Source organism: Elgaria multicarinata, chromosome 3, assembly GCF_023053635.1.
Source record: "Elgaria multicarinata webbii isolate HBS135686 ecotype San Diego chromosome 3, rElgMul1.1.pri, whole genome shotgun sequence".
NCBI classification, from domain to species: Eukaryota; Metazoa; Chordata; class Lepidosauria; order Squamata; family Anguidae; genus Elgaria; species Elgaria multicarinata.
This window is the reverse complement of record NC_086173.1, coordinates 97,646,809-97,671,500: the sequence shown is the minus strand read 5'-3', so window position 1 is coordinate 97,671,500 and position 24,692 is coordinate 97,646,809. Positions and strand designations below refer to the sequence as shown.

The window sequence follows — 24,692 nt, the reverse complement described above, 5'->3', positions numbered from 1 at the left end:
CACAGCGTGAGGACAAGACAGATGGACAGAAAACAACTCCTATAGGGCAGGCATGAGCTGAGGTGGGTTTACTGTCAACTTTCTCTTAACACAATAGTCCAAGTCTCAAGCTTTGCAGGGACAAAGCTCGAGCCCCAATAAGGACCCACAGTGTGGTGGAATGGTCCCCTACACATTCTTCATTAGTTTTCCCCATCAGACCTTATCAAGAGTGGTCACAGCTCCCAATCACAGCCATTTGCATTCCTCAGTAACAAACCTTCCATCCTGACAGGCAGTGCCAAGGTGGGCACGAAGCAGGACACAACAGGAGAGCATCCTGCCATCTGAGATAGCAGTGGTAGGGAGGCAACAGCCGAGCTGGACGGACAAGAAGCCAAATGTCATGCTGGGATTCCATTCCATGGGTGGCAGCCGCCTGCAAAATCCTGTATGTTATGATAGAGGAAGCTCCTGGCTCAGCTTAACAGGCCCTTCAGCTGAGCCGCTTCCGCTAACAAACCCTATGGTCCATGCTGCAGTGTGGGTGCTCTGCCCCCTTTGCAATCCCAGCACAGGGCCTCTCTCTCTCTTGTACTGTTCAGATCTTAGAGGACTCAACCCTCTCAATCCAAGGCGACTCTGAGTTGATACCTCTGGGCTCAGCGTGGAACTGCCGGAATTCACTCAGCTGCCTCTCCAGAGCCTGGTTCCGGTGGTACATCTCCATATAGCTGGCCTGAATCTCCCGCTGATAGCGCAGGACTTTCTCCTTCTCCTCTTGCCAGGTTTTCCGCTCCTGCTCAAAGGTTGCCACTCGCAGCTGGGCCTGGCGCCTCTCCCGCAGCAGTTCTGCCCAGAGCCACTCGGCGCCCTCTGCACTCTCCCCCTGCATTCCCCGGCATTTAGAGTCATCCGTTTCACAGCCCAAGAAGTCCTGGCAAGCTTGCATTGGGGAGTCCCTTGGAGGAACAGGGGAGCCCTGCTCTGGCAAGGGTTGGAAAGAGTCCTCCAAGTGTGCCAGTTGTGAGTCTTTGGCTTGCAACTCTGTTCGGGCCTCCCGCAACTGCGTTTTCAAACTGAAGATTTCACCCAGCTTCTGGGCCAACTCCTCCTGGGCATCTCGGAGTTGCTGCTTGAGCAATGAAATCTCTGCAGTCTTCTGACAGACCTGTTAAAACAGTACGTTAGGATGAAGACAGGGGAGAAGACTAGCAAGCCAACAGAGTCTGTGCAGTCCCACAGAACACAGGGAGAGAGTTTGGAATATTGTCATGGGCACCGTGGAGTCAATGAAGCAACAATGAGAACCCTAAAGGGGAAAGGAGGTGGTGGACTGGCTCAAAAGGGGCTGTGAACGTACTAGGGAATCTTTGCACTGCTGGGCAGGTAACAAGCAGTAACCTTCCCAGCAAACTAGCGAGTGTATATCTGTTTAACAAGACAGCTGGGAGTTTGGTATAATTGGGGCCACACAGGGATCAGGAGATCCACATATGCAGTCTGGAGCAACCCAAAACATGGATCACAATGGGGAAAGACTCTCGTTAGGGCACTGCTCCGTTGTGCACACTTTTCCCACTCACCTCCCACTTGGTCTCCTCCAGTTTGGGACTCAGGCGCTCGGCCTGCTGCTGCTGCAGCCTCAGCTCTTCACATTGGCTCTGCTTCAGGTCCAGCTCTTCCTGCAGCCGCTTCTTCTCCTGCTGTGCTTTGTAGAGCTGCAGCTGAAGTGCCCGCTGGCTGCGTTGGGCCTGTTGCATCACCTGCTGCAGCTTGGCCACATACATCTGCTTCAGTTCATCCAGCTCATCCATCCACAAACGCTGTTTGTCCTCAAACATCTGTCAGAATGAGAGAAGATTATGGAGGAGGCTCATTCCTGCCCTAAAGGTGACAGGCTAAATTCAATTGGCAACTCAAGAAAGTTTCTCAAACAGAGATCTCTCCCAGCCCATAAAACTCAAGGCTTTTATGTAAGACAAATCCACTTCCCTCAGAAGAGGGCTGTGGAACAGGGATGGGGAGAAATTAGATCTCAAGATTTTTTGGACTTCAAATCCCATCATTCCTGACCGTTGACCATTGTCCCAAACATCTGGAGATCTTCCTGCTGCCCTTCCCTGCTGTAAAGTATCATCCTTTGAAGGTCCCAGGTACATTCTATGTCATTTCCAGATAAAGGATCCAGGAAATAAGACTTGGAAAGCTCTTTGCCTAAGATTCTGCTGCTAGTCTGTTTAGGTTTGGGATAAAAGGGCTTCTAGCCTGCCTCAGAATAAACCAGCTCCTTATAACCAACCTGATAAAATGAATGCGAATACATAAGATTGATTAACATGCATTAAATTCTGAGAAAGCAGCAGATTTCCAATCTTCATTATATGTTACTGCCCGACAGTTAAAGGATAGCAGGACAAATCACAGCCCAGTGATATCAGAACTGCCAACTCAGTCTCCAGGAGTCCAGTCCACATACTCCAGTGTATTTCATGTTCCGATTCTTGACAAAGAGAAGGCACAGATGGATAGCAACATCAACTCTGTATTTATTCCAGTCATGTTAACTGAGCAGTTCCCTTTTTCATTCTGTTGTACTCCTCTCTTCTACCAAAAAAAGAGGGGACTTAAAGTAAATAAATGGAGGGAGCAGTTGTTAAGTGGCACTCACCTGATTGCCTATGGCAGAGAAGAATTACTTCTAGATGATAATTTTATTATTTATTTATTTAAAACATTTTTATCCTGCCCTATATCAGGCGTACAGATAAAAGCATACAGTATAAAACAATAAATATACACAGCTAAAAACAAACCATGAACCAAGTTAAAACAATATATAATTTAAAAGCAGTAAAAACAATTAAAAATGTGCCATCTTAGTGAATTTACCCATTAAAGGCTTTGAAAAGGCCTTTAATGGCATGAAAAGCTTTCCCCAAAGAATTAGACCATTTTACTTTTTATACCACACTAATTACTAGCATGATGTGGGCAAACAGAATCCATAGAAAACATTTGTGGGTTAGTAACTTTTGTGAATATGTTTGCAAGGTTATTTAAAAACTTGTCCTGCCTGCATAAAGATTTAGCCATTGTCTATCACTGTAGGGAATCCAAGCACGATCCCTGGAACTGGTGCTAACCTTAAGAAGAGGGAGCAAAACTGGAGTACAAGTTCACAACTATATAGTCTGTGCCACAGAGGAGATCTTTCATCATCAACACAATGTTCAACATAGTGCCTTTCTGTAAGGAAAAGCATCAGCACAACACACTTCTCCTTCCTCCCCCTGACACAGAGGCTCTTGCAAATCATAGAATAGCAGAGTTGGAAGGGGCCTACAAGGCCATCGAGTCCAACCCCCTGCTCAATGCAGGAATCCACCCTAAAGCATCCCTGACAGATGCTTGTCCGGCTGCCTCTTGAAGGCCTCTAGTGTGGGAGAGGCCACAACCTCACCAGGCAACTGATTCCATTGTCGGACTGCTCTAACAGGAAGTTTTTCCTGATGTCCAGCTGGAATCTGGCTTCCTTTAACTTGAGCCCGTTATTCCGTGTCCTGCACTCTGGGAGGATGGAGAAGAGATCCTGGCCCTCCTCTGTGTGACAACCTTTTAAGTATTTGAAGAGTGCTATCATGTCCAAATTGGGGAATCACCTCCATCTCCCCCTATGTAATTTCTTTTCTTTTCTATGAGCCTGTTTTGAATGAAATACTAATGAGGAACAGGCAAATAATTAGTAAGCTGGCTTGAGGACTAGATCACTAGGACCTGGTTTCGTAAGGGTGTAGAAAGCGGCTGCCTTGCAAATAAGCAGCCTTGCAAAGAAGTAATGAACAATTACTAGCCTACTTGCCCAAATGTACCCATTGTAGAACACTGAAAGCACAAAAGAAAGAATCCAACCAGTTCTCTTCTTTTATATAAAGCAAGGGTGCAGAACCTGTTTTGGGGACACTTTCGGGGGCTGCATTCCAATGGTGGGCAGGGACAAAGGCAGAAGGGACAGAACCAAAATTACAAGCATAGCTTAAAGCACTTAGTACTAGTAACAAAGCCTTAGGAAAGGCATTTCAACCTTTTAGAATGGGAAGAAATGCACAAGAGCCGTGAAACCATCATATAATTAGCACCTAGAGAAAAGAGGTTGTGGCCAGGGGAACCCTAGGCCTGAGGTTCCACACCCCTGATATAAAGGTTCCTTTGCCTGGTTGCCTCAAAGCAGTTCTTATTCACTACGGAGACCTGGAAAGTGGCTATTAGGAAGCTTGAAGAAGCATGATGTGATGGGAAACAGTGATGTATGGGAGATGCAAGTTAAGGACGAAGAGCTTTGGGAATTGAGGAGGAAGCAGGCTCTAGAAGGCACAATGAGGAAAGAGGAAAGCAGCTTGTAATTCCCACTAGACCAGTGGTCTTGAGCTGGTCCAGACTCAAGACCCACCTCAGACTTCCAACCTACAACATGGGAGCCACTTTCACAATTGCCTAATATGGTGTCAACAGCTTTGCCGCAACCCATCTGGATTGGTTTTGTGACCCACTTTGGGGTTATGGCCCACCAGTTGAAGACCGCTGCGCTAGACCAAGTGAGGCCTGATGGAGGAAAATCCACCCACCTGTGTGAAGGGGTCGTCATTCTCACTCAGGTTTCGCTTCAACTGGCGGAGCTCCATGCCCTTCTCACTCAGCCGGTCCTCAAGCTGCTTCACCACATCTTCCAAGGAAAACGTGGGCTCATATGGAGGCGGAGGAGGCTCCCCAGAACTCTGCAGCCGGCTCAGGCTCTTGCAGGATAGCGGCGCTTTCTCTACAGCCAACGGATCCCGGGGTCCCCGAGAGGCCCTGTCTAAGGAACCGCCAATGTGATTGATGTTGCCTATTGAAGCACTCAGCTGGTTTGGAGCTGGTTTGAAACGGGGATTATAGGTGGGGAAGCTTTGGACGGAGTTGGAGCCCTCGTCGAGGCTGATGGTGTGCAGCAGGTGGTTGCGCAGGGGGCCACGTTGTGAGGAGCTGCTGGTGCTGCTCTGCGTCAAGAGGGTGTGCAGGCTCCCGTTGCTCTTTGAGAGCTTCTGCCCTTTAGCCGACGACAGCCCCTGCATGGACAACAGGCTCTTGCCAGCTACAACCTTGAAAGCCGAGGGCCTGATCCGGCACTGGAAGAAACAAAGTAGCCAAAAGCAGTTAGTTACATCAGCCAATGCAGTCAGCCAATATAATTTAGCAATGTAGCTGAGCAGAGCAGGAAAAGAAAGAGGTCAGCATGTTCTTGCCATATTTCATAGAACCAGCCCTTTATAGGATGACTCACTCCTCTACTCCCTGGCTCAGCTTCCATCAATCTTTCAACTGCTGAAGACAATACAGGCCTTCAAGAGGAAGAATCTCTACAGTAAAGACAGCCAACTTCTTTGGCCAGGGAGGTTGGACACTTTCCTAGCTAAGCTACTGTGGGTGGGCTGGCAGATGGGCAGGGGAACAGGATGGGACCATTTTGCCAGGGATGATCCCACTCTTAGGCTAAATGAACTTGAAAGGCCCAATATGAGAGGATATCCCAAAACAGTCCTTATTCATGCCATCAGCAATGCCTGCTGGATCTGAAGCGGATCAGGCATTGCTGATGGCCCCAGTAGCACAACTTCTACCTGTCTGGACTAGCAGCAGCACAAGTAGTGCTGATTTTGAGCCAGATGGGCCACCTCTCAGTGCTGAAGAGAAAGACGCCAGAGCCCCTCAGAGTCATCACAGAAGACCTGGGCTCTTCCTTTAACCCACTGCTGGAAAGCCTGTTCAGCTCAGAAGCAGTGAGCAGCTGCATTAACTTGAGTTGCGTTGCTACTTGAGTAAACGTTCCCAGCCAGCCACCTTCCGCCTTTCCAGTGCAGGCATAGAGAGATATCCTAGGGGCCTCCACAATGACACAGAGGCCTCTGGGGCATCTCTCCCTTAAGTGCCAGGGGGGCCGAGCAGCAGCTGGCTTGGATGTGATGACTCACATGCAGCTATTGATCCAAGAAGCATTTTCCAGGCCAGCAACAGCATGCTAGGTGCCACCCCTGAGCTAGCAGATGTTGGAGGCCGCGTGTGAGGCTGGGTGTGGCCCAGGGTCTGCCAGCTGCTCTAAAGCAACAGTAGCTGATTCACTCAACCTTTTATCCATCACAGACCACATGACCTCAGTTACAGGTTCCACGGGGCCCGTTATTGCTCCAATGCAATTCTAGGATGCACTGCTGAGCCAGCATTTCCATATCAGACACTGCTGGGCCACCTATAAAGCTAAATTTTCATATGACACAAACCCAGAAATACTGTGAGGCTGATGGGATGGGCCAATGGGAAATGCATTGGCTTTATGCCAAGAAGCCCCAGCCCTGTTCCTCTTCTCATCTGTCCCTGCCAGGAAAACGTTCTTGTCCTTACTGCTACACACACACACACACACACACCATCTCTCTCACCTTGTCAAAGCGTCCGCGCTCAGGCAAAGAGCTCTTGGAGAAATCTGCACCCCGGTGATTGTCCCGGAAGTAGCGCTCAGGGGACTGGTTCTCCCGGTCGCTCTCATAGTCCCGTTTAAAGCCGCCACCAGATGACTGGTGCTTCTTCTCAGCCCGAGCATCCCGTTTGCCCCCATGTAGGTAGCCAAAGACTTCACGCTGAGACATTCCTTTCCGGAGCAATCCATCTGGCTGACGCATCCCTCGCAGACCTCCTGGTGTAGCAGGGGAGAAATCCTGTTTCTCGACAAGGCTGCCCACGCTGCCCATGCTGCTGTCGTTGTCGGGCTTAGAATCCAGAGAGTAAAACTCAAAGAGACAATGGATGGGGTCACAGGTCACATGAGAGGCCTGTGCTGTTGCCATGGAGATTTAGAGGCAAGCGGGATTCCAGCACTGCCAAAGGAAGTCACACACACACACACAAAAGTTATTGATATGTTTGTTCCCACCAGTCCCTAGGGCAATCCAGCTAAATATTGATCACATTCTATTCCTGGCATCACCATGCGAGGAAGCCCTCTCTCAGGCCTTGGTAGCTGAGATCATGGACAGAAACCACTGATGTTACAAAGTCCTACAGATATCTGTGGGCCTCTGCCTTCTGCATCCCTGTTACTGATTTGCTTTAATACTCACCTGAGTCCAAGTGCAGAAGATGCCTCCCCAGGAAGAACTAACTCCAACAAGGAGCTGAGATCCACCCAGCTTGACTCCTAACACAGGCCTAAACTACCGCAGTTCTCTTCCCTTGATGTGCTGACTCCCCAAATCTAGCTCCTCCTCCCCTTGCCTCAGGCGATAGGGCAGGAATCCAACATAAACATAGGCTAGGTGTCCAAGAAAGAGCTCCAAGACTGGCATTACTTGTGCAGCCACCAGTTCCTCCCTAGTCAAAGGTAATGCAAGTCATTTCCTCATGCTTAGCCCCAAACCAGCTCTTGAGCTGGTATAGATAAAGTGGCAGCCTCCACTATCCCTAAGATCACCATGGGAACAGGGCCAACCTTAGGGATGGGTGAGCTGGGTGCTCATCCACAGCACCAGGTGAAAGGGGTGCCCAGCTGAGCTCAATGACTCCGAAGTTTTTTACCTGGTTTGTGCATCATGACCAACTATGGGTTGGGGCCATGCAAGGAGTGAGTGAGGGCACTGCCTTCTGCCCACTGACCACTTATGCTTCATTTCCACTTTTGTAAACAACCCAAGAATGCTGCCCATTTCTGGGTTGATGTGTGAACTTGTAACTCTGGATTGTTGATGGGGAAACAACCCAGAATTTAATACAACAACAAATCATGGATTAAAACTTTGGTATGTTTTCCCCTCAACAACCTAAGTTTCAGGTTCACAGGTCATGACAAACAAACCAGAAATGGGGTGTTCCTGAGTTGTTTACAAAAACAGAAATGAAGCAGAAGAGGCAAAAGGGCAGGAGGCAGCACTGTTTAACCTATGGGTTGTCATTACATGCAAACTGGGTCCGTGATTGCACTGGCTGCAGTGAGCTAGGTTGAAAAAAGCAGTACATCTCTTTAACCCTTTTCTTTCAAAGTTCTACAGGATGTTTGGGTACTAACTACAAAAATGGGTGGGTTTTTTTCCAACTTCCAGTTTGATGTCATTTTTTCTAGATAAAACATAAATACTATTAGCACTATAAATAAATTAAGAAGAAAGATGTATGTTGACGGGTGGGGTGGGCGGACGCACTGAAGGCATTCCTTGTCCAGGGCATTATTTATTATAAGGCTGGCCCTACATAGGAAGCGACAGTCACTGCCAGCCTCCCTTAGCTCACAGCCTCCTATGGTCAGATTCATATATAGGGCTCTGTTAGCAATGCATTTTGTGGTTAAACTGGCCAATCAGAACAGGGCACAAGAGTTTGACCTGACATTCGCAAGGTTGCAATAAGTAATGGAACCCCAGACCAGGATCCAGCCTTGGTCTCATACCATCTCGTCAGGCTGACAGCAATGGTGCAACTGCAATCTCCCCCTACCAAGGAACAAGTTCTTTATTCTTGCTACCAGGTAGTTTATTGTACAGTCTGATATTCAGCTAAGTTACAGTCTGAAAAGGGAAGGAATGCAACATGCCAGATTCTGACAACCTCTTGCCCATCTCAGCTGTACTGCCCTGAATTCCAGGCTTCTTGCTGTGTGTGGGATCCCCACCTGCCAAAACAGGTTCTCAGTCTCATGACTGAGATGTGGTATTGCTATGATTTAGACCACTGGTTGTACTTCAAGTATATGCTAGACTGGCCCCAGTCCTGTACTCACATGGCATGTACATGCATGCAGGAAGGTAAGGATTCGGTATAGTAATGGAACCAAGGCCTTGGTTTATGATTCATAGAAAGCACTTTCTCAGCCCTCATTGCTACAACACAATACTCGCCAATTTGAAAGGGACAGGATAAATTTGTGATCCCCTTAGCACATGAATGCCACCAGGTTCCTATATGTGGTCCTCAGGACTAGCCCCAGATAGACCCTAGATCTAGGCGCCTGCAGAGTTAGAGAAAAAGTAAATATACATTGCTATTTAGATACTGCCTTCCCACTTCCCATAAGGAAGGATAAATCTCTGTGTTTGTCTAGCTAAAGGCAGGACTCACATATCACGTTAAAAGCAGGATTCTTACTGCCCTGAGATCCCTTGTGAATAAAGGGCAGTTTATAATTTTTTAAAAAATGAAGCAAAACAAAACAAATATATTTTACTGCTTGGTGGGAAGAAGTAGTCTAATATTTCTGGGCAAGATCCAAAATAAGTATTTTGGCACCAATTAGTTTAGATGAAGCAGAGTTTCCCTTCAGTAGGTAATGTTCCAGGCAGCTAAACTGGAAACAGATGCCGAGAAGAGAGGGAGTAGCACAAACAGCTGAACCGGAGGAAACAGGAAAGGATATTTGGGTAGTAAGACAGACAGGACTGCACCATTTCCTGAGCAGGTGTGAAGGCTTCAGATACTCAGCATTGCTAGGAGGAGCCTCAAAGCCTGGCATTAATTTTGTCCAAGTGAAAGACAGACATTTCCCCTTCTTCACTTATGGCAGGGCAACCTGGTTTCCAAACACTACAGATTACGACCTAATCTACACATACAGTGAAGTGAGGCGAGACTCCTGATGTTGTAGATTGGACAGAGTCACTTCTGATTGCAGGTGGAGGATCACATTTCTGAATGTTCCTCAAAGCAAAACAAGAACAAAAGTTCCCTGCAATTAGAAACTAGCATAGCAAGCAATGGAATATCCCTGACATGCTAGTTTTCTATATCCAGATGCTTTTAAAAAAAAATGTGGGAGAATATTCAAAAATGGTATCTCCTACTTGCAACCTGAAATGATGCAGTACTTAGGTTTCTACCGCCTCATTCCGCTGCTTATGGAGAGCAGGCCTAAGTGCCCAGCGAAAGAGTCCAAGGTACAGGGAGTAGCTCCATTCTACTCTTTCAACCCTATGAAGTCAGACTTATTCAATGCTCTGGCAACAAGCACATTAACAGAGTCAAGTGGCATGCTGGGCTGCACCTGTACTAGTGGCTGGCTAACGCAAAATAGCTCTTTCGGGAATGCTTTAAGGCAAGGGGCTGTAAGAAGCTAATTTCAAGGTTGCTAATAAGGAAGGGCCAATTTCCATCATTACCAAATGAGGACTCATTTCCTAAATTGCCCAAGGCAGCAAGGCTAGCGCCTCACCATCTCGAATTTGAATGAACGGCAGCTGTCAAACCCTTATGCACTGGCTCTGCGACATAATGACCCTAAGCGCTGCACAGGGTCATTAATTATTAGATGATTAATTAACCATCGTCTCTATAACCCTGGGTCAAAAAAGTGCCCTAAGTAGGAAAGCAAACCAGACAGAGAAAGGCCTTTGCCAACACGGGCAGAACATGTCAATAGTCTAGCTGGCAATAGGCCATCGGGGCTCCAAATTATTTCCTGTAGAAGCCAATAAGCTAACTTCAGTCATGTCCAGTGGTCAGGGTAAAGGCAATCCCAAAGGGGGAGGTTTCCATGGCAGCCGCCTTCCATGCTGCTCTTTAAGTCCCCTGATAATATAGTCTGTTCCAAGCAGGCCTGTGGCAGAGAGCCAGGCCAGCCTCAGCAGAGGTTGACACAGTTCTTGCGGAGGAGTAAGAGCTCTCCACCCTGGGTGCCAATTCACATGGCAGCAGTAAGTAAAGCCTCTCATTATAATGAATTGTCACCCAGTATCACTGGCACATGTGATAGGGTGTTTCTCTACATGTCCCAGAGCGTTGGTGATCCAGTTTCCTATACAGCGCCAAGCCCACCGGCTCTTGAAAGTTCCCTGGCCTATAGGGTCACAGCCCTTGACTTCCAACACCCGGTGTGTAGTGTGTAATGTAAATAAAATGATGATGATGATGATAAACTGCAGAGCTCACAGCCACAAATCTGGGCAAATTTTTGGATTGTTCTCACCCCCCTGCCTTATGCCATCTAGCCTAGTGAAGAGTTTTGGAGAAAATATTGTGGAATTTTGGTTGGTGGTAAATATAAAGGTATTGCCCAACTGTGGATTTTGATCCCCCCCTTCTAGCTTCTCTTCAATCATATCTTCAAGGATATGCCTTATCATATACAATGCCACTTTCCTTAAGATACTGTATGTTGGATTGAACAAATTCCTGGAGGAGAAGGCTATCAACGACTACTAGTCCTGATGGCTATGTGCTACCTCCAGTATCTGAGGCACTACGCCTATGTGCACCTGTTGCTGGGGAACATGAGCAGGAAGTGCTGTTGGACTCACATTGTACTTGTGGGTTTCCCACAGGCAGCTGGTTGGCCACTGTGTGAACAGAATGCTGAACTAGATGGACCTTTGGTCTGATCTAGCAAGGCTCTTATGAAAATGAGAGTTCTATGAAATAAGAAGAGTTCTAAAAATTTAGCCCATTCTGTGATGGCTGCACAGTAGATGGTGGAGGACAATGAAGGAAATATTATCCCTGATTAGCTGGACATTGATTTGCCTCTTCAAACTGTTCAGCAGTTATCATCCCTCTCCAATGCCATCTATTTATATACTAATTTCCATCTTATCCAACTCACATTGTTCTCAGACACAAGCCTCAAATGTCCTTTCTTCCATTTGGCTTTTTGTCCATGCTTCACATGCACAGTTATAGCCTAATATATATGTTTTTATACATTTCCTTTATGTTTGTTCTGAATGTATCCCTCCTGCGAGATTTACTTTGGCAAACCTTGCTTCACTCTACTCAGTAAATGTTCTGCTTCTTAGTAGACCCCTAAAAGCAATCTTATAATGGTGTAAAGACTTGCTGGGAAAAGCATGGAGTTTTTTACGATGAGAGAAGACACTCAACTTAAGAAATAGCTCAGCTATTATATTTACAAATAGAGGAGACATACATTATCTAAAACTGTGCTAGAATTAGAAAAGGATTCAGGGCAGAGCAAGGAATGCAAAAAGAAACTGATGTGGAACAAATACTAAAATGACTGGAATGGTTTCTTTTAGAGAAGAAGGTGCACACAGAATTATCTTTTTTTCAGAGGCTCAGGGTGCTAGACAGAGGGCTGCTGATGCTACCAATGAGAAGGCAGTGTGGAGCAATTCTGTCTTTTTTTTTTCCTTAATGGATGTTTTGCAGCCAGTAAGGAAAAAGCAGAAATAGTGGGAAAACATGGGAAGATTATGACTGGAAATCAACTGGACCATGAAGCACCCTCATTCATGAGCAAACAATAGGTTCTGGCCTTTCTTTTCTCATAACATAGAAACAAATGAACTTTAAGAGTGAATGTCCTGTTGTGTTACAGTTTGGGAACAGGATATTCTCAGAAATGGCAAACATTAAACACCAAAGTATATATCTTACATTAACACTGGTTCTACTAACAAGATTGGAAGAACAAAACGCAAAAGTGACATCTAAGGAATTAATTGTGTTCATGCTAATGGAAGCCCGCAGGGTAACAGCTATACAATGGAAAACTGCGTAAGTTCTAACACTGAAATCTTGGTACATGGAGCTGTGGGCAAATAGCCATGGCAGAAAATTTGATGTACCAATGGAATTTAACGAAAGGCAAAGTTTCAAGCTCTGATTTTCAAAAAATAAATAAAAAAAAAATATGATTTTATTTTATATACATACACAGCAATATTTGTCAAACCCTTTCCTCAGATTATAGAAGAGTCTAAATATAATTTGTTATTAGGAAGAACCATAAATAAAACTTCCAAGCAGTCAATGGATTCACCTATAATTTCATCGGTAATGTTAAGGGGACAAAAAATGTACTACACTCTCTCAATAATTGAATTTAAATTTGATGTATTTTTTTGTTTGTCTTTGCATTTAGAATATTAATTTAAAGATGTAGAAGAAAGATCCACCAGCCGAGGTGCAATAGCATTCAGTGAGAGCCCTGCTATGTCAGTGGAACTTGAGATTGGCCACTAGCACAATAGATATACTGGTGGAACACCCCAGATATCCTAGCAGAACACTCCAAGAGCTGAGCCGTTCCACCAGCAAAGATATGCCAATGGAACAGCTGAAATGGAGCGAAGTCATGAACAGAATGTAGATGGTACACGGAAGGGATTTAGTCACGGCATAGCCTATACCCCTTCAAGCCATGGCCACCCCACTGCCAACATCACAACTTTACATCAGCCAGCCCCAGCGCTGGCACAAGACATTTAATGGGAGGGTTTGTTTGTTTTTTTAAAGCTGCTCCTGCCTCAGCATTTATTCCACCCACGTTGTCACGATAGGGTATAGGATATGGTGGAACTCTGTACCCAATCACAAGACATCACCACCAATATCTAAATTCAACACAGGGAACCAGTATTCAGATGACAAGTGTGCCACATGGGGTGTATCTCATTTCTCTGGTCTCATATTGGGCACACTTAGAAAACTATGGAGAAAGTGAACTTTGCACACAAGAGGAGCACTTTGCACAAAACACTTTGGCCTCAGAATATAGGGTAGTATTCAATGTTAGTCCTGCATACAGTAGACCTGTTGAAATGAATGAGACTTAAGTTAACTTCAGTCCCATTCATTTCAACAGGTCTACTGTACGCAGGATTAACATTGAATATTACCCATAGAGGGGAACTTGACATATTGCAAACATTTATATGCTAGTTAGAGCCCACTTCCAGACATAAGCACCCAACAGCAACCTCCACTCCAGGGAAGAACACCCCACACAGGTAAGCAAGAGAAGGGAGGAACATTTGCTAAGTATAAAGTGCAGGACACGGAATAATGGGCTTAAGTTACAGGAAGCCAGCTTCCGGCAGAACAGCAGGAAAAACTTCCTGACTGTTAGAGCAGTATGACAATAGAACAATTACCTAGGGAGGTTGTGGGCTCTCCCACACTAGAGGCATTCAAGATGCAGCTAGACAGCCATCTGCCAGATATGTCTTAATGTGGATTCCTGCATTGAGCAAGGGGTTGGACTCAATGGCCTTATAGGCCCCTTCAAACTCTACCATTCTATGATTCTTTGACTGCTATGACTGACTCCCATGTCCCATCCCCTTTGCTGTAGGTGTTTACTGCATCTCATCTGGACTGTATTGCTCTAACACTCATGTCCATCACCACCACCCCACAGTAGAGTGCATTGTCTCCCACACACAGGGAAGCAGGGAAGCTCTCCATTGGCAAAGGCCAATCATTGCCTCTGCTGGCCAAACATTGATCAGCCCTTGTGCTTTGCAAGATCACACCCCGGATGCGTAGAGCAAACCAAATAGTCACAGCACACAAAGTGTTTCACTACAACCCCTAAGGAGGAAAGTGGAATCACTGCAGTCTTGGAGGGTGAGGCATGAACACTAGCTCAGCACCCACTCATGCTTTTCTTTCTCTCGCTCCACAGAAACATCTATGGTACGTCCAGGGACAATGTGCTCCAGCTGCTGACAACCACTCACTACTCTTTGTCTCTCTTTGGTCTCCATCAGTTGCTTTCCTAAATTACAGGATCCATCCCACATCTGGTACCATGAGCCCTTGTCCTGGGTGAGATCTTGCAAGGGTCCTGCCCAGGGATCTAGGTGGCTACTGTGTGGTGTAGGCTCTCCTCGCTGGGGACAGTGGGGACGTGTCTGCATTTTGACAACATTTTTGTACTTTCTGGCTGTGTGTTTTTCTCTTCCCTCTCCTCCCTTCCCATACTGGGCGAGTAGAAGTGGATGTTCTGCTGGTGTAGCGGCAGCATCACTCTCCCCATGATGTAAGCATAATTAAATCTCCGCCATGGGTTATATTTGAAGATTAGAATTTAGCCAAGATTTAAAGTCAAATTGGACACCTCTATAAATGATAAGTAGAGCAAGAATAATTGGTGTGACATAGCTAGAGGGATATATTTCATGCCTTCGGGTGAAATTCCATCATATTATGAAAAAATGAGGGCACTGCCTTTTCGAAGTACATGTGCACATTGTAGGACTTTTTTATTTTATTTTTGCATGACTGAAATACCGACAATTGCCACTGTCATAAGCAGGAGACTGAGCTAATTTAATAACTCCTGTGGAGATCTTGTTGGTGCTAAGAAAAGAATTGGGACTAGGGGCTGGTTCAGTGAAGAATAGACCAATGGGCTTTGAGTTACACCGAGCCAGTCTTTTGCCCCAGTTTTTCTCTTAGCACAGATACTGTTGTCACAAGAACTGCTAGGAGTGTGATCACAAACTCCAACAGCATCCAAACTAACACTTTATCTTATCCTATACCTCACCTTCACCCAACATTATAACTATTTACAGGATTAGGCCAAGGAACTGGCCAGATTTGATCCAAACAACTGTCAGAGATCGATTCTGGATCGTCAGTACAAGTGAAGAGAGCTAAGGCAGAGGCAGGTAAACAGAGCAGGCTCAAAGGTGCAGCAGACAAAGTCTGGGAAACTTAGGCTTAATCTACACCAAGCAGGATATTGCACTATGAAAGCAGTGTATGGTATGTATCAATGGGCCCCAACAGTTGTCAGTGCACTTCAATACTGCTATAAAGCAGTAGTGTGGCTCCAGCCTTTTACATACCACTTTCATAGTGCAATATCTTGCTTGGTGTAGATTAGGCCTTAGTGTGGCTTTGGATGACTTGACAATCCTCCTTCCATGCTTCCAGGCACTAAATGCCAGATGTCCATCTAGCTCATACAAATCCTTATTTTGCATGATTTGCTGCTTTGGATATTACCCAGGAGCATGGAAAGAGCGCCCTCTTTTCAGTGCTCCCATGCAGTGTTTGAAACCATCCACAGTTTCTGATCTAGAAACAATGCATGGAGGTATGTTCTGTTCCACAAAGAAGGCTGCAGGCTACAAAAGGAAGGTGTAGAGGGGCAAGGATGTACTGGGACCAAGCACACAAGAGAGTGTACACAGCATGGCAAGAGGCTACTGCGCTATTTGAGATCAGGAGGCACATAATGTAAGAATGAGGTAGGACAAGGTTTATGCTAATTTCCCAAAGCAACTCAAGTTCAAGGATTGTTGTCACCAAAGTTTAATAATAATAATGATGATGATGATGATAATAATTTATTTCTTACCTGCCTCTCCACTTGGATTGAGGCAGGGAACAACAGTGAATACAAAAGACATAAAAACTGATTAAAAATATAGTATACATGATTAAAACATCCTAAAAACATTCTCTTGTAGCAGAAGAATGAGTGGAGGAATGAGCAGAAGCCAGAACAGAATAACGGGTGGAGTTAAATCAGTTGAGTTAGGAGAGAATAGCCCTGTTCAGGCGTTATGCTTGGGCAGAGTACAGTAACATGTATTAGAGGCATGGGACTGCGTGTGCCATCCCAACGTTCTCGCACACCCCAGATTCACTCTCTGTGTTGAGTGGGGTGCTCTGAAGAGGGTTTCTATTTGTGTTTACTTGGATGCAAGTAGAATGCTTTGCATATTGGGAATCCTGATAAATCAGGGTTCAAGCAGTGTACCCCAGCCTTCCTCAACCTGGTACCCTCCAGGTGTGTTGGACTCATAATGGGAGTTGGAGTCCAACACATCTGGAGAGCTCCAGGTTGGGGTACCCTGTTCAGGCATAAGGAATTAGTTAAAAGGATGAGAGAGAGAGAAAGGGGGGGGGCTAAAGGCTGGTGGTTAGGATAGATGTTAAAGTGGGGAATTGAGTTGGTGATGTTAGGTTAGGTTAGTAGATAGAACCATTATTCATTATCAGCTGGCTACTTGCTCTGGGAGTTGTGTTTCATAAATAAATATATGTTTAATGTTTTAACTACTTAGGTTCTGGCCTGTGTGGGTTTTATTTATTCATTATTTATTTATTTATTACATTTTTATACCGCCCAATAGCCGAAGCTCTCTGGGCGGTTCACAAAAATTAAAACCATAATAAAACAACCAACAGTCTAAAAACACAAATACAAAATACAGTATAAAAAGCACAAACAGGATAAAACCACGCAGCAGAAATTGATATAAGATTAAAGTACAGAATTAGAACAGTAAAATTTAAATTTAAGTTAAAATTAAGTGTTAAAATACTGAGAGAATAAAAAGGTCTTCAGCTGGCGAAGAAAGGAGTACAGTGTAGACGCCAAGCGGACCTCTCTGGGGAGCTCATTCCACAGCCGGGGTGCCACGGCGAAGAAAGCCCTCCTCCTAGTAGCCACCTGCCTCACTTCCTTTGGCAGGGGCTCATGGAGAAGGGCCCCTGTAGATGATCTTAAGGTCTGGGCAGGTACATATGGGAGGAGGCGTTCCTTCAAATAACCTGGCCCCAAACCGTTTAGGGCTTTGAATGTTAATACCAACACTTTGAATCGGGCCCAGACCTGGACTGGCAGCCAATGAAGTTGTAAAAGGACTGGCATAATGTGGTCTAAACTTAGCCTATCACACCCCACAACCTGGCTTTTATAGAGAGTTAATTATATACAAAGAAGAATCCTGCTGCCTTTTGTAAATTAATAGGTTGTAGCAGCAGGTTATTTGGGCGGGGGGGGGGGGGTATTAAGGAAATTCTTACTCAGTGGACCAACTGAGTGATTTACCGAGTGACCTGTAGTAGCCAGGCTCTGGTAGAGAACCCCTGGATACATCACATCTCTATATTCAAACACTTATTTGTATAGGAAAAGGAAGTCTTGGGGCAAAAGAAGTCTTGGGGGGGGATCTACACAACTGCTTTTAAAGCGCTTTAAAGCACTTTGAAAACATTTTGAAAACTGTATATGCAGTGTGTCCTGGGCCCCAACAGTTGTCAAAACTGTTATAAAGCACTTTAAAGCGCTTTAAAGCAGTAGTGTAGATCACCCCCCCTTGATCTCTCTTGAGAATATTAATAGTATCCTTTCTAAGCATCATGATGTGAAAAAAATATTGAAAATGTCACTGCAGTTTAAGTCAAGTCTCAGAAACCAGAAAGCAACTTAAGAGACTACAAAAATGTGGTTGGCACAGTATGACATTTGAATCAATATAGAGGTTTGTCATGATTCCCAACATCTGAAGTAGGCCCAGAGTTCCATAGAATATAGAAGAACCCTGCTATATCAGACCAGCAGTCCATGTATTCTAGCATTCGGTTCCCAACCATGGCCAGCTGGATGCTTCTAAGAAGCCCCACAGCAGGGCATGATGGCAACACAGCACATCACCACCACCACCAATTGTTTAGATCCAGTGTGGTGTAGTGGCTAGAGTGTCAGACTGGGAGTCAGGAGATCCGGGTTCTAGTCCCCACTCAGCCATAGAAACCCATTGGGTGACTTTGAGCCAGTCACAGACTCTCAGCCCAACCCACCTCACAGGGCTGTTGTGAAGATAAAGTGGAGAGGAGGAGGATTATGTTCGCCACCTTGGGTTCCTTGGAGGAAAAAAGGAGGGATATTAATGCAATAATAAATAAATAAATCTGCCCCAGCAACTGGTATTCAGTAGCATACTTGCTCTAAACATGGAAGTTCTCTTTAGCTATTTTCGCTAAAACTCACTGATAATCTGTTTTCCATACATTACTCCAGTGCCATTTTAAAGCCATTTAAGCCAATGGCTATCACTGCATCTAGCAGTACACTACATAAATTAATAATGCTTTGCTTGATGTACTTGCTTTCTTTAATCCATTTTGAACAGTAAGTTGTTGATTGGATTTTAATTGTGTATTATTGATGTTTTATGACTGTTGTGAGCCACTTTGAGAGGGCCCTTTTGTCTGTTCAGCTGCTTACAAACATCTTTTAAGTAAATAAACAAACTATGACCAAAGAATTCCACTGGGTAAACTCCCCCGCCCCCCGTTCTAGTATTATGCAAGAGGAAGAAAATGTTCACTTGGTCTGTTCTCTCCACACCACCCATAATTTGTGTAAGCCTGTCAACCATCTTTTTTATAAACAGGACGGCCACAAATGCTTTATGTAACCTTTTCTCAAAAGGAGGTACTTCAACCCCTCAGTGAAGGCTGGAGGCTCTGATGTCAGTGGGGTGGTGAATCCGCTTCGGGTTTCAGTCAGAATCAGTCAGAACCCTAAAGGAGCTATCCAAGGTGTGAAGCCTTCACTGCAACCCCTTGATAACTTTGGATGCCCTTTTCTGCCAGTCTTCCAGAAGCATGACTTTTTTGAGATGAGGTAACCACAGCTGCACGTTTCAGTCAATATAACAGCCAGGACAAACTTTGCATTCAAATCAGTCCCCTCTCATCCAGCTATTTGAAGCAGTAATTCCCTACCTATGTATCCATCAAGTTTGATTTCTATTTATTTATTTATTATAATTTTATACTGCCCAATAGCCAAAGCCCTCTGGATGGTTCATAAAGCAAAGCTATCAAATACAATAACATAGTGAAACATAATATAATATAAATATCTTAAGTTTAAAGGAGAATAAAACCAAAACAAAAGCCAGAGTAAAAGCCAGCAGCTGTGTAAAGATCTCAATACACACTGGTGCAATTTTTAAAACTGAAGGACTAAAAAGCCTGAGACAATAAAAAGGTCTTCATTTGGTGTGGAAAATACCACAGTGTAAGGGCCTGGCAAGCTTCTATGGGGAGGGCATTCACAATCGGAGTGCCACCACTGAAAAGGCCCTCTCCCTAGTCTAAGCCACCCACCTCACCACTTTTGGCAAGGGCATCCAGAGAACAGCCTCCAAAGATCTTAAGGTCAAGGCAAGTATATTTAGAAGAAGATCCGTCAGGTGACTCAAGCCTTTTGGGACTTCATAGGTTAATACCAGCACTCTGAATTGGGCCCCAAAATGGACTGGCATTCAGTGCAGATCATAAAGCACTGGCATAATATGATCAAATCAGCCAGTCCTTGTCAACATTCCCACTGCCCTATTTTAGACCAGCTGAAATTTCTGGACTGTTTCTAGAGGAGCATGTTCCCTGCAGCACAGTCCAATATAACAGAATTTATTTATTTATGATTACATTTATACCCCACCTTTTTCCCTTCTTGCAAGGAACTCAAGGTAGGTTACATAGTCCTCCTCCTCTCCATTTTATCCTCACAGGTAGGTTAGACTAAGAGTGAGTGACTGGCCCAAAGTCACCCAGTGAGTTTCATGGCTGCGTGGGGACTAGAACCTGGATCTCCTGAGTCCCAGTCTAACACTCTTAACCACTACACCACACTGGCTCTCATGTAGTGGGCCATCTAATGTTGTAAGCCTGCTTCAAGAGCCACTTCGTACAATATGCTTTACATATGCAGAAAGCACTTCCGTGTAGGAAAAAACATGTGAGAATGGCTGTGTGTGGATCACAGTGCCTAAGTGAAAATGGCAGACATACCTCCCACTGGCAAGATTTACCAACCAGATACTTTCAAACAAGGCTTTCATCCTGAAAACAAGGGAGTCTTATTCCATGCACAACCCATGTAAACTGTACAGTTGCCTCTCCAAAAAAGGTGAGGCAACACAACGAGGAAGAAGTCGCTAGTGTTTCCTGTATCCTTCTAAAACTAATAATAGCAATTTCACAGGATGCTGTTTGTGAAACCCCCGGGCAGGTAGGGCTGGCTATGTTTGGAGCATTCGAAGCTAGAAGCAAAACTCAGACATTCCTTTGAGTATGAGTATTCTCAGACTTGGCCCTGTACAGATCAGCGTTCTTTCAGAAAGAGAATAAATACGTCTGAGGAACCGCTCAACCACTAGACAGCTTTCAGACATCCAAACACAATTCATCATAACGAAAGGGATGATCTCATGACCCCGACTGTCCTGCAAAGAACCAAACAGGCCCACATACAAAAGTGGTTTATTCATAACTCACTGGCAGCTATAGTGAAATCATTATTTTCCATGACTAGAACTTTCTAGAATTCCACAGCCTTGCTTTCCTGACCTATACTATTGATAGCAACAGGATGACAGAGACTCTGGTAGTGTGAAATGTATGTACTCTTAATCATTTCCATCAGGGGCAGGTGGACATCATGCTTGTGAATTCTGCTTTGCTTATTACTGCAATCCTGGGATCCACCAAATGGAGCTTGGTGCAAAAGACATATACTTAGGATTAAAGAATTCTGAGCCCAGGAATTAATTTTGAGTAGCAGTAATGAATGGAGTTCGCTGCCCTTCCACATAGATCTATTCCTAGTTACCCCAAGCTTTTTTCATTCCAACAATGTATTTTAGGTGGGATGGGGAGCAGTGGATACTGGTGGCTCCATCTTTGGTGGGGCTGTGAATCCATTCTGGGTTTTAGTCAGAATCAGCCAGAACTCTAGAGGGGCCATCTAAATTCGGAGGCAGAATTTAGATCCTTGAGAGATGTCTCTAGCATATCTTGATGGAGTCAGGTTCGAAAGAGCACAAGCAATATACAAAAGCTACACTCACCAGGAATGGAGTGGGTGAACCTTTTTTCCCACCCAGTCTTTGTAGCCTCTAAGCATGTTTCTCTGTTGTCTGCATCTTTCTCCCTGCCCTGACACTATTCCCTGTCAAACACATTCTAAATTTTGCAAGAACCCAAATCTTGGGTTAGTTCAGAACATACAAATAGAACCCCTTTTCCAAATAAGCCCATTTTCAGATAGCAATTGATTTGCAAAATATATTTTAATTAACAAAATTGTCCTGGTCCAGATCCAATGAGCACAGCCTATTGCCAGCAAAGAAAAAAAAAACCTATTCTTGCAGTGGGAAGTGTGATTAGCTTTAATATCTACACATTATTTATCTGATCCTGTAACACATGGATTATTAAAAGTGAGAAGGCCAGAACAAATGGATGAGGTGACTACCTTCCTGTATCTGTAAATCCTAGTACAAGTAAAAAGTGATTTCCTAAGAGCCCACAAATACAAGCCCAAGCTTCATGATGCTCTTATTTGCATTTTCAACCCCACAAACCTCACTTCAATTCCTTTGCCAAGACAGAGGATCTAATAAACCTTACTCCAACCTTTAATGTTTGGTTAATATTCTGGGACTATTTCTGCACACATCAGATAAGAACATGTGGTAAATCAAGCGAAGAAAGAAGTACCCTGATCTGAGCCACTCAAAAGGTGAACGATTTGTAGTAAAGAAAACATAAATACCCTTCTGGGCCAAAGCCAATCTCCTTTCTGATCTGTGTTATACTTTGCTTGTAGCACTGATTGATGATATATGCTTGGAACTCAACCAAAGAACTTGTGCAATGTTGATCTTGGACTTTTTCAGGGTTTGATTAGGTTGAGAATTTCCCTCAATGTTTAGTGAGCCTGGGGGCTTTTGTGTTCCCCTGCAGTGTGGAGCTTGGCATGTAATATGAATCATCTTGCTATTTTTGAAGCATACCCACTCTCTCTTGTTTCTAGCAAACTGTATTCTGCATTGTGTAGCTTGATCTGCAGGTGGGTGGGTTTGTTGGTGGTGGGTGAATAGTCCTGCTTTTCCTTCCTATATAACCCAATGACTTGATACTGATTGATACTGCTGATAATAATATGATAGGGTTGTGACTTTGGGGCCTGGCATGTATTTGATGAAGCGCCCATGAGTAGCTGTACCACTGGCAAAGTGGTCTCAGGGATAGTGGTAGATGTCTATAATTTATTCTGGATATTCTCTGTGGAATCCTCCAAGGTTTCATCTTGCCCTTTCTCCTATCTAACCTGTGTGTGTGGCTATTGTAAAGATTTGGGGACAGGTATCTTCAATATGCTGATGAGACATCCTTCAGTTTTTCCTCCCAGGTCCTGCGGTCATGGGCAAGTTGACTGAACAACTGTCAGATATTATAATCAGGAGGGAGTGGAGAGGCCTGTCACTGATGGAAGCTCACACTTCCCTGGTCACTGTTTTGTCTAAGGATTACTTTTGAAGGGGATCACAAGAAAAAAGATAGCGTATTCAAGCCAACCACTGCCTTATTTTGTATCCTGCCATATTTAAGGGTATGTTGCTCTTTCACAAAAGGGGGCCAGAACGTATGCTAAGGTTGTGTCACACCACTTCAGGGTGGTCTCTCTTACAACAATAGGGTTACATTCCTAGCAGAAGAGAGCAGCCTCTTGGGCTAGCTTCACTCAATTCACAATCCCGATATGTAACTTGCACACCCAGCAAGAGCCTCAAGCTGAATTCTCTGTTCTGTGCAATGCAGGAAAACCAAATGGAACACATCAGCCTTCCCCAACTTGGTGCCATCCAGATGTTTTGGACTTCTCACATGCATGGCTAATGGGCACAAATGCTGAGCATAAGTTGTAGTCAAAACATCTGGAGGGCACCAATCCGGGGAAAGCTGGTTTTGATAGTTCCTTATGAATAACTCAAGTCTTAAGAAGTGGAGAAAAGGACAGCTTAGAGTGGAATTGGAATGGACACAACAGAGGACATATACTCAAGATTTTACTGCCATTTTCCAGATTAATTTATCCAGAATAACTGCCACACCTTGGATTCCTGCTCACAATTGCTAAAGTGAATGACAATATGCAATTCACACAAAAATATGAATTAAAATAATGGAAACGTCCATGTATTCCTTTACTGCTTTTTAACCATTTTTGTTGTGACCGCAAAAGGGTTATTTGTGAACATAAAGGGACAATGAATTCATGCTAATGACCAGGAGTTTGTGCCACTCTATTGAAAGACAAGGCACTTCACACGCTAAACAGCCAGATTTCCAGGGCACTGTTAATGTGGTAGTTCATATGGTACCAGTAAGAATAAAGCAATTTATCCCCAGAGGTGTGTGTTAGGCCCACATCCAGTCTGGGCTAAACTATCAGGGTGTTTGATGGCAAGATATATTTGATGACATTAGCTCATCTTGCCATATTCTACTTGTCAAACTGTAGTAAGTAAATCATACACACGCACACACTGAAAGTATAATGTGTTCCGGTTTAGCCAGATCTACAGCTAGGTAGAAAACGATGTTGGAATGATGGATGTCATAATATAAAGTTATCCAGGTAGCAAGACCTGTACTGAGAGAAGTTGCTAACTAACATAGATCTATGATATCTCGGACCATCCTTTGCACCACACATGCAGGGCGACTATTTTACTGCGCACGACCTTCCCTGCGCAGTTCTAATAAAGGGTCGCTCTCCCAGAAAAAAGGATGCGCCTTTCCCCTCCGCCCAACAAAAATGGGATATAATTTCCCAACAAAAAAATCGATCAAGTCACCGGGATCGCCTTTCGCCTCGACGGGGGCGGGCGGGGGGGAATCCGCCACCTAGCCGTCCTTTTAACACCACCCCTCAATACGCGGAGGCGACCGAGAGGCTCTCTCGCCCGAGGCAGCATCACAAGCCCAGGCAGGACTCCCTGGCTATACGTGCCTCGACGACCCCTTCGTTTCCTCTCCCAGGCACAATCAACATAATCCGGCCCCAAATGCTAGCGCGCCCCACCAGCGCCAAAGACCACCCCCTGGCCCCCAGTAGCCTGCCCCACCGCGGGCTCCGCACTTGCGGCTGCCTTCGGAGACAAGCGAGTAACCACGTGGAAACAAACGATATCGACCCCAGTGGAGAAAAGGGAAACCAAGCCCTGCGGTCCGAAAAGAGGGGAGAGAACAAAGAGCCACCAGCCGGACCGGACAGATCCCAATAGAACTGGGACTCTCCATCAAGCTTCCCCGGGGAGAGGGGTGGCCGCAGCGACTCACCATTTTTGCTGCCT

General features: G+C 45.0%; 1 protein-coding gene across 3 annotated transcripts; it reads right to left on the bottom strand.

Moving 5' to 3' along the window:
- On the bottom strand, positions 1-24,692 carry N4BP3 (NEDD4 binding protein 3). Of its 3 annotated transcripts, none has more exons than XM_063121008.1 (5): positions 24,679-24,692; positions 6,453-6,887; positions 4,605-5,144; positions 1,566-1,823; positions 1-1,150 (listed from the first exon to the last, which is right to left on the bottom strand). In XM_063121008.1, the coding sequence occupies exons 2-5, from the start codon at positions 6,855-6,857 to the stop codon at positions 581-583; spliced, it is 1,773 nt and encodes a 590-aa protein (XP_062977078.1). In that variant the 5' UTR covers positions 6,858-6,887; positions 24,679-24,692; the 3' UTR covers positions 1-580. The 3 variants fall into 3 exon arrangements, with proteins under 3 accessions (XP_062977078.1, XP_062977075.1, XP_062977077.1); XM_063121005.1 differs by lacking the exon at positions 24,679-24,692 and adding an exon at positions 9,441-9,634; XM_063121007.1 differs by lacking the exon at positions 24,679-24,692 and adding an exon at positions 7,131-7,188.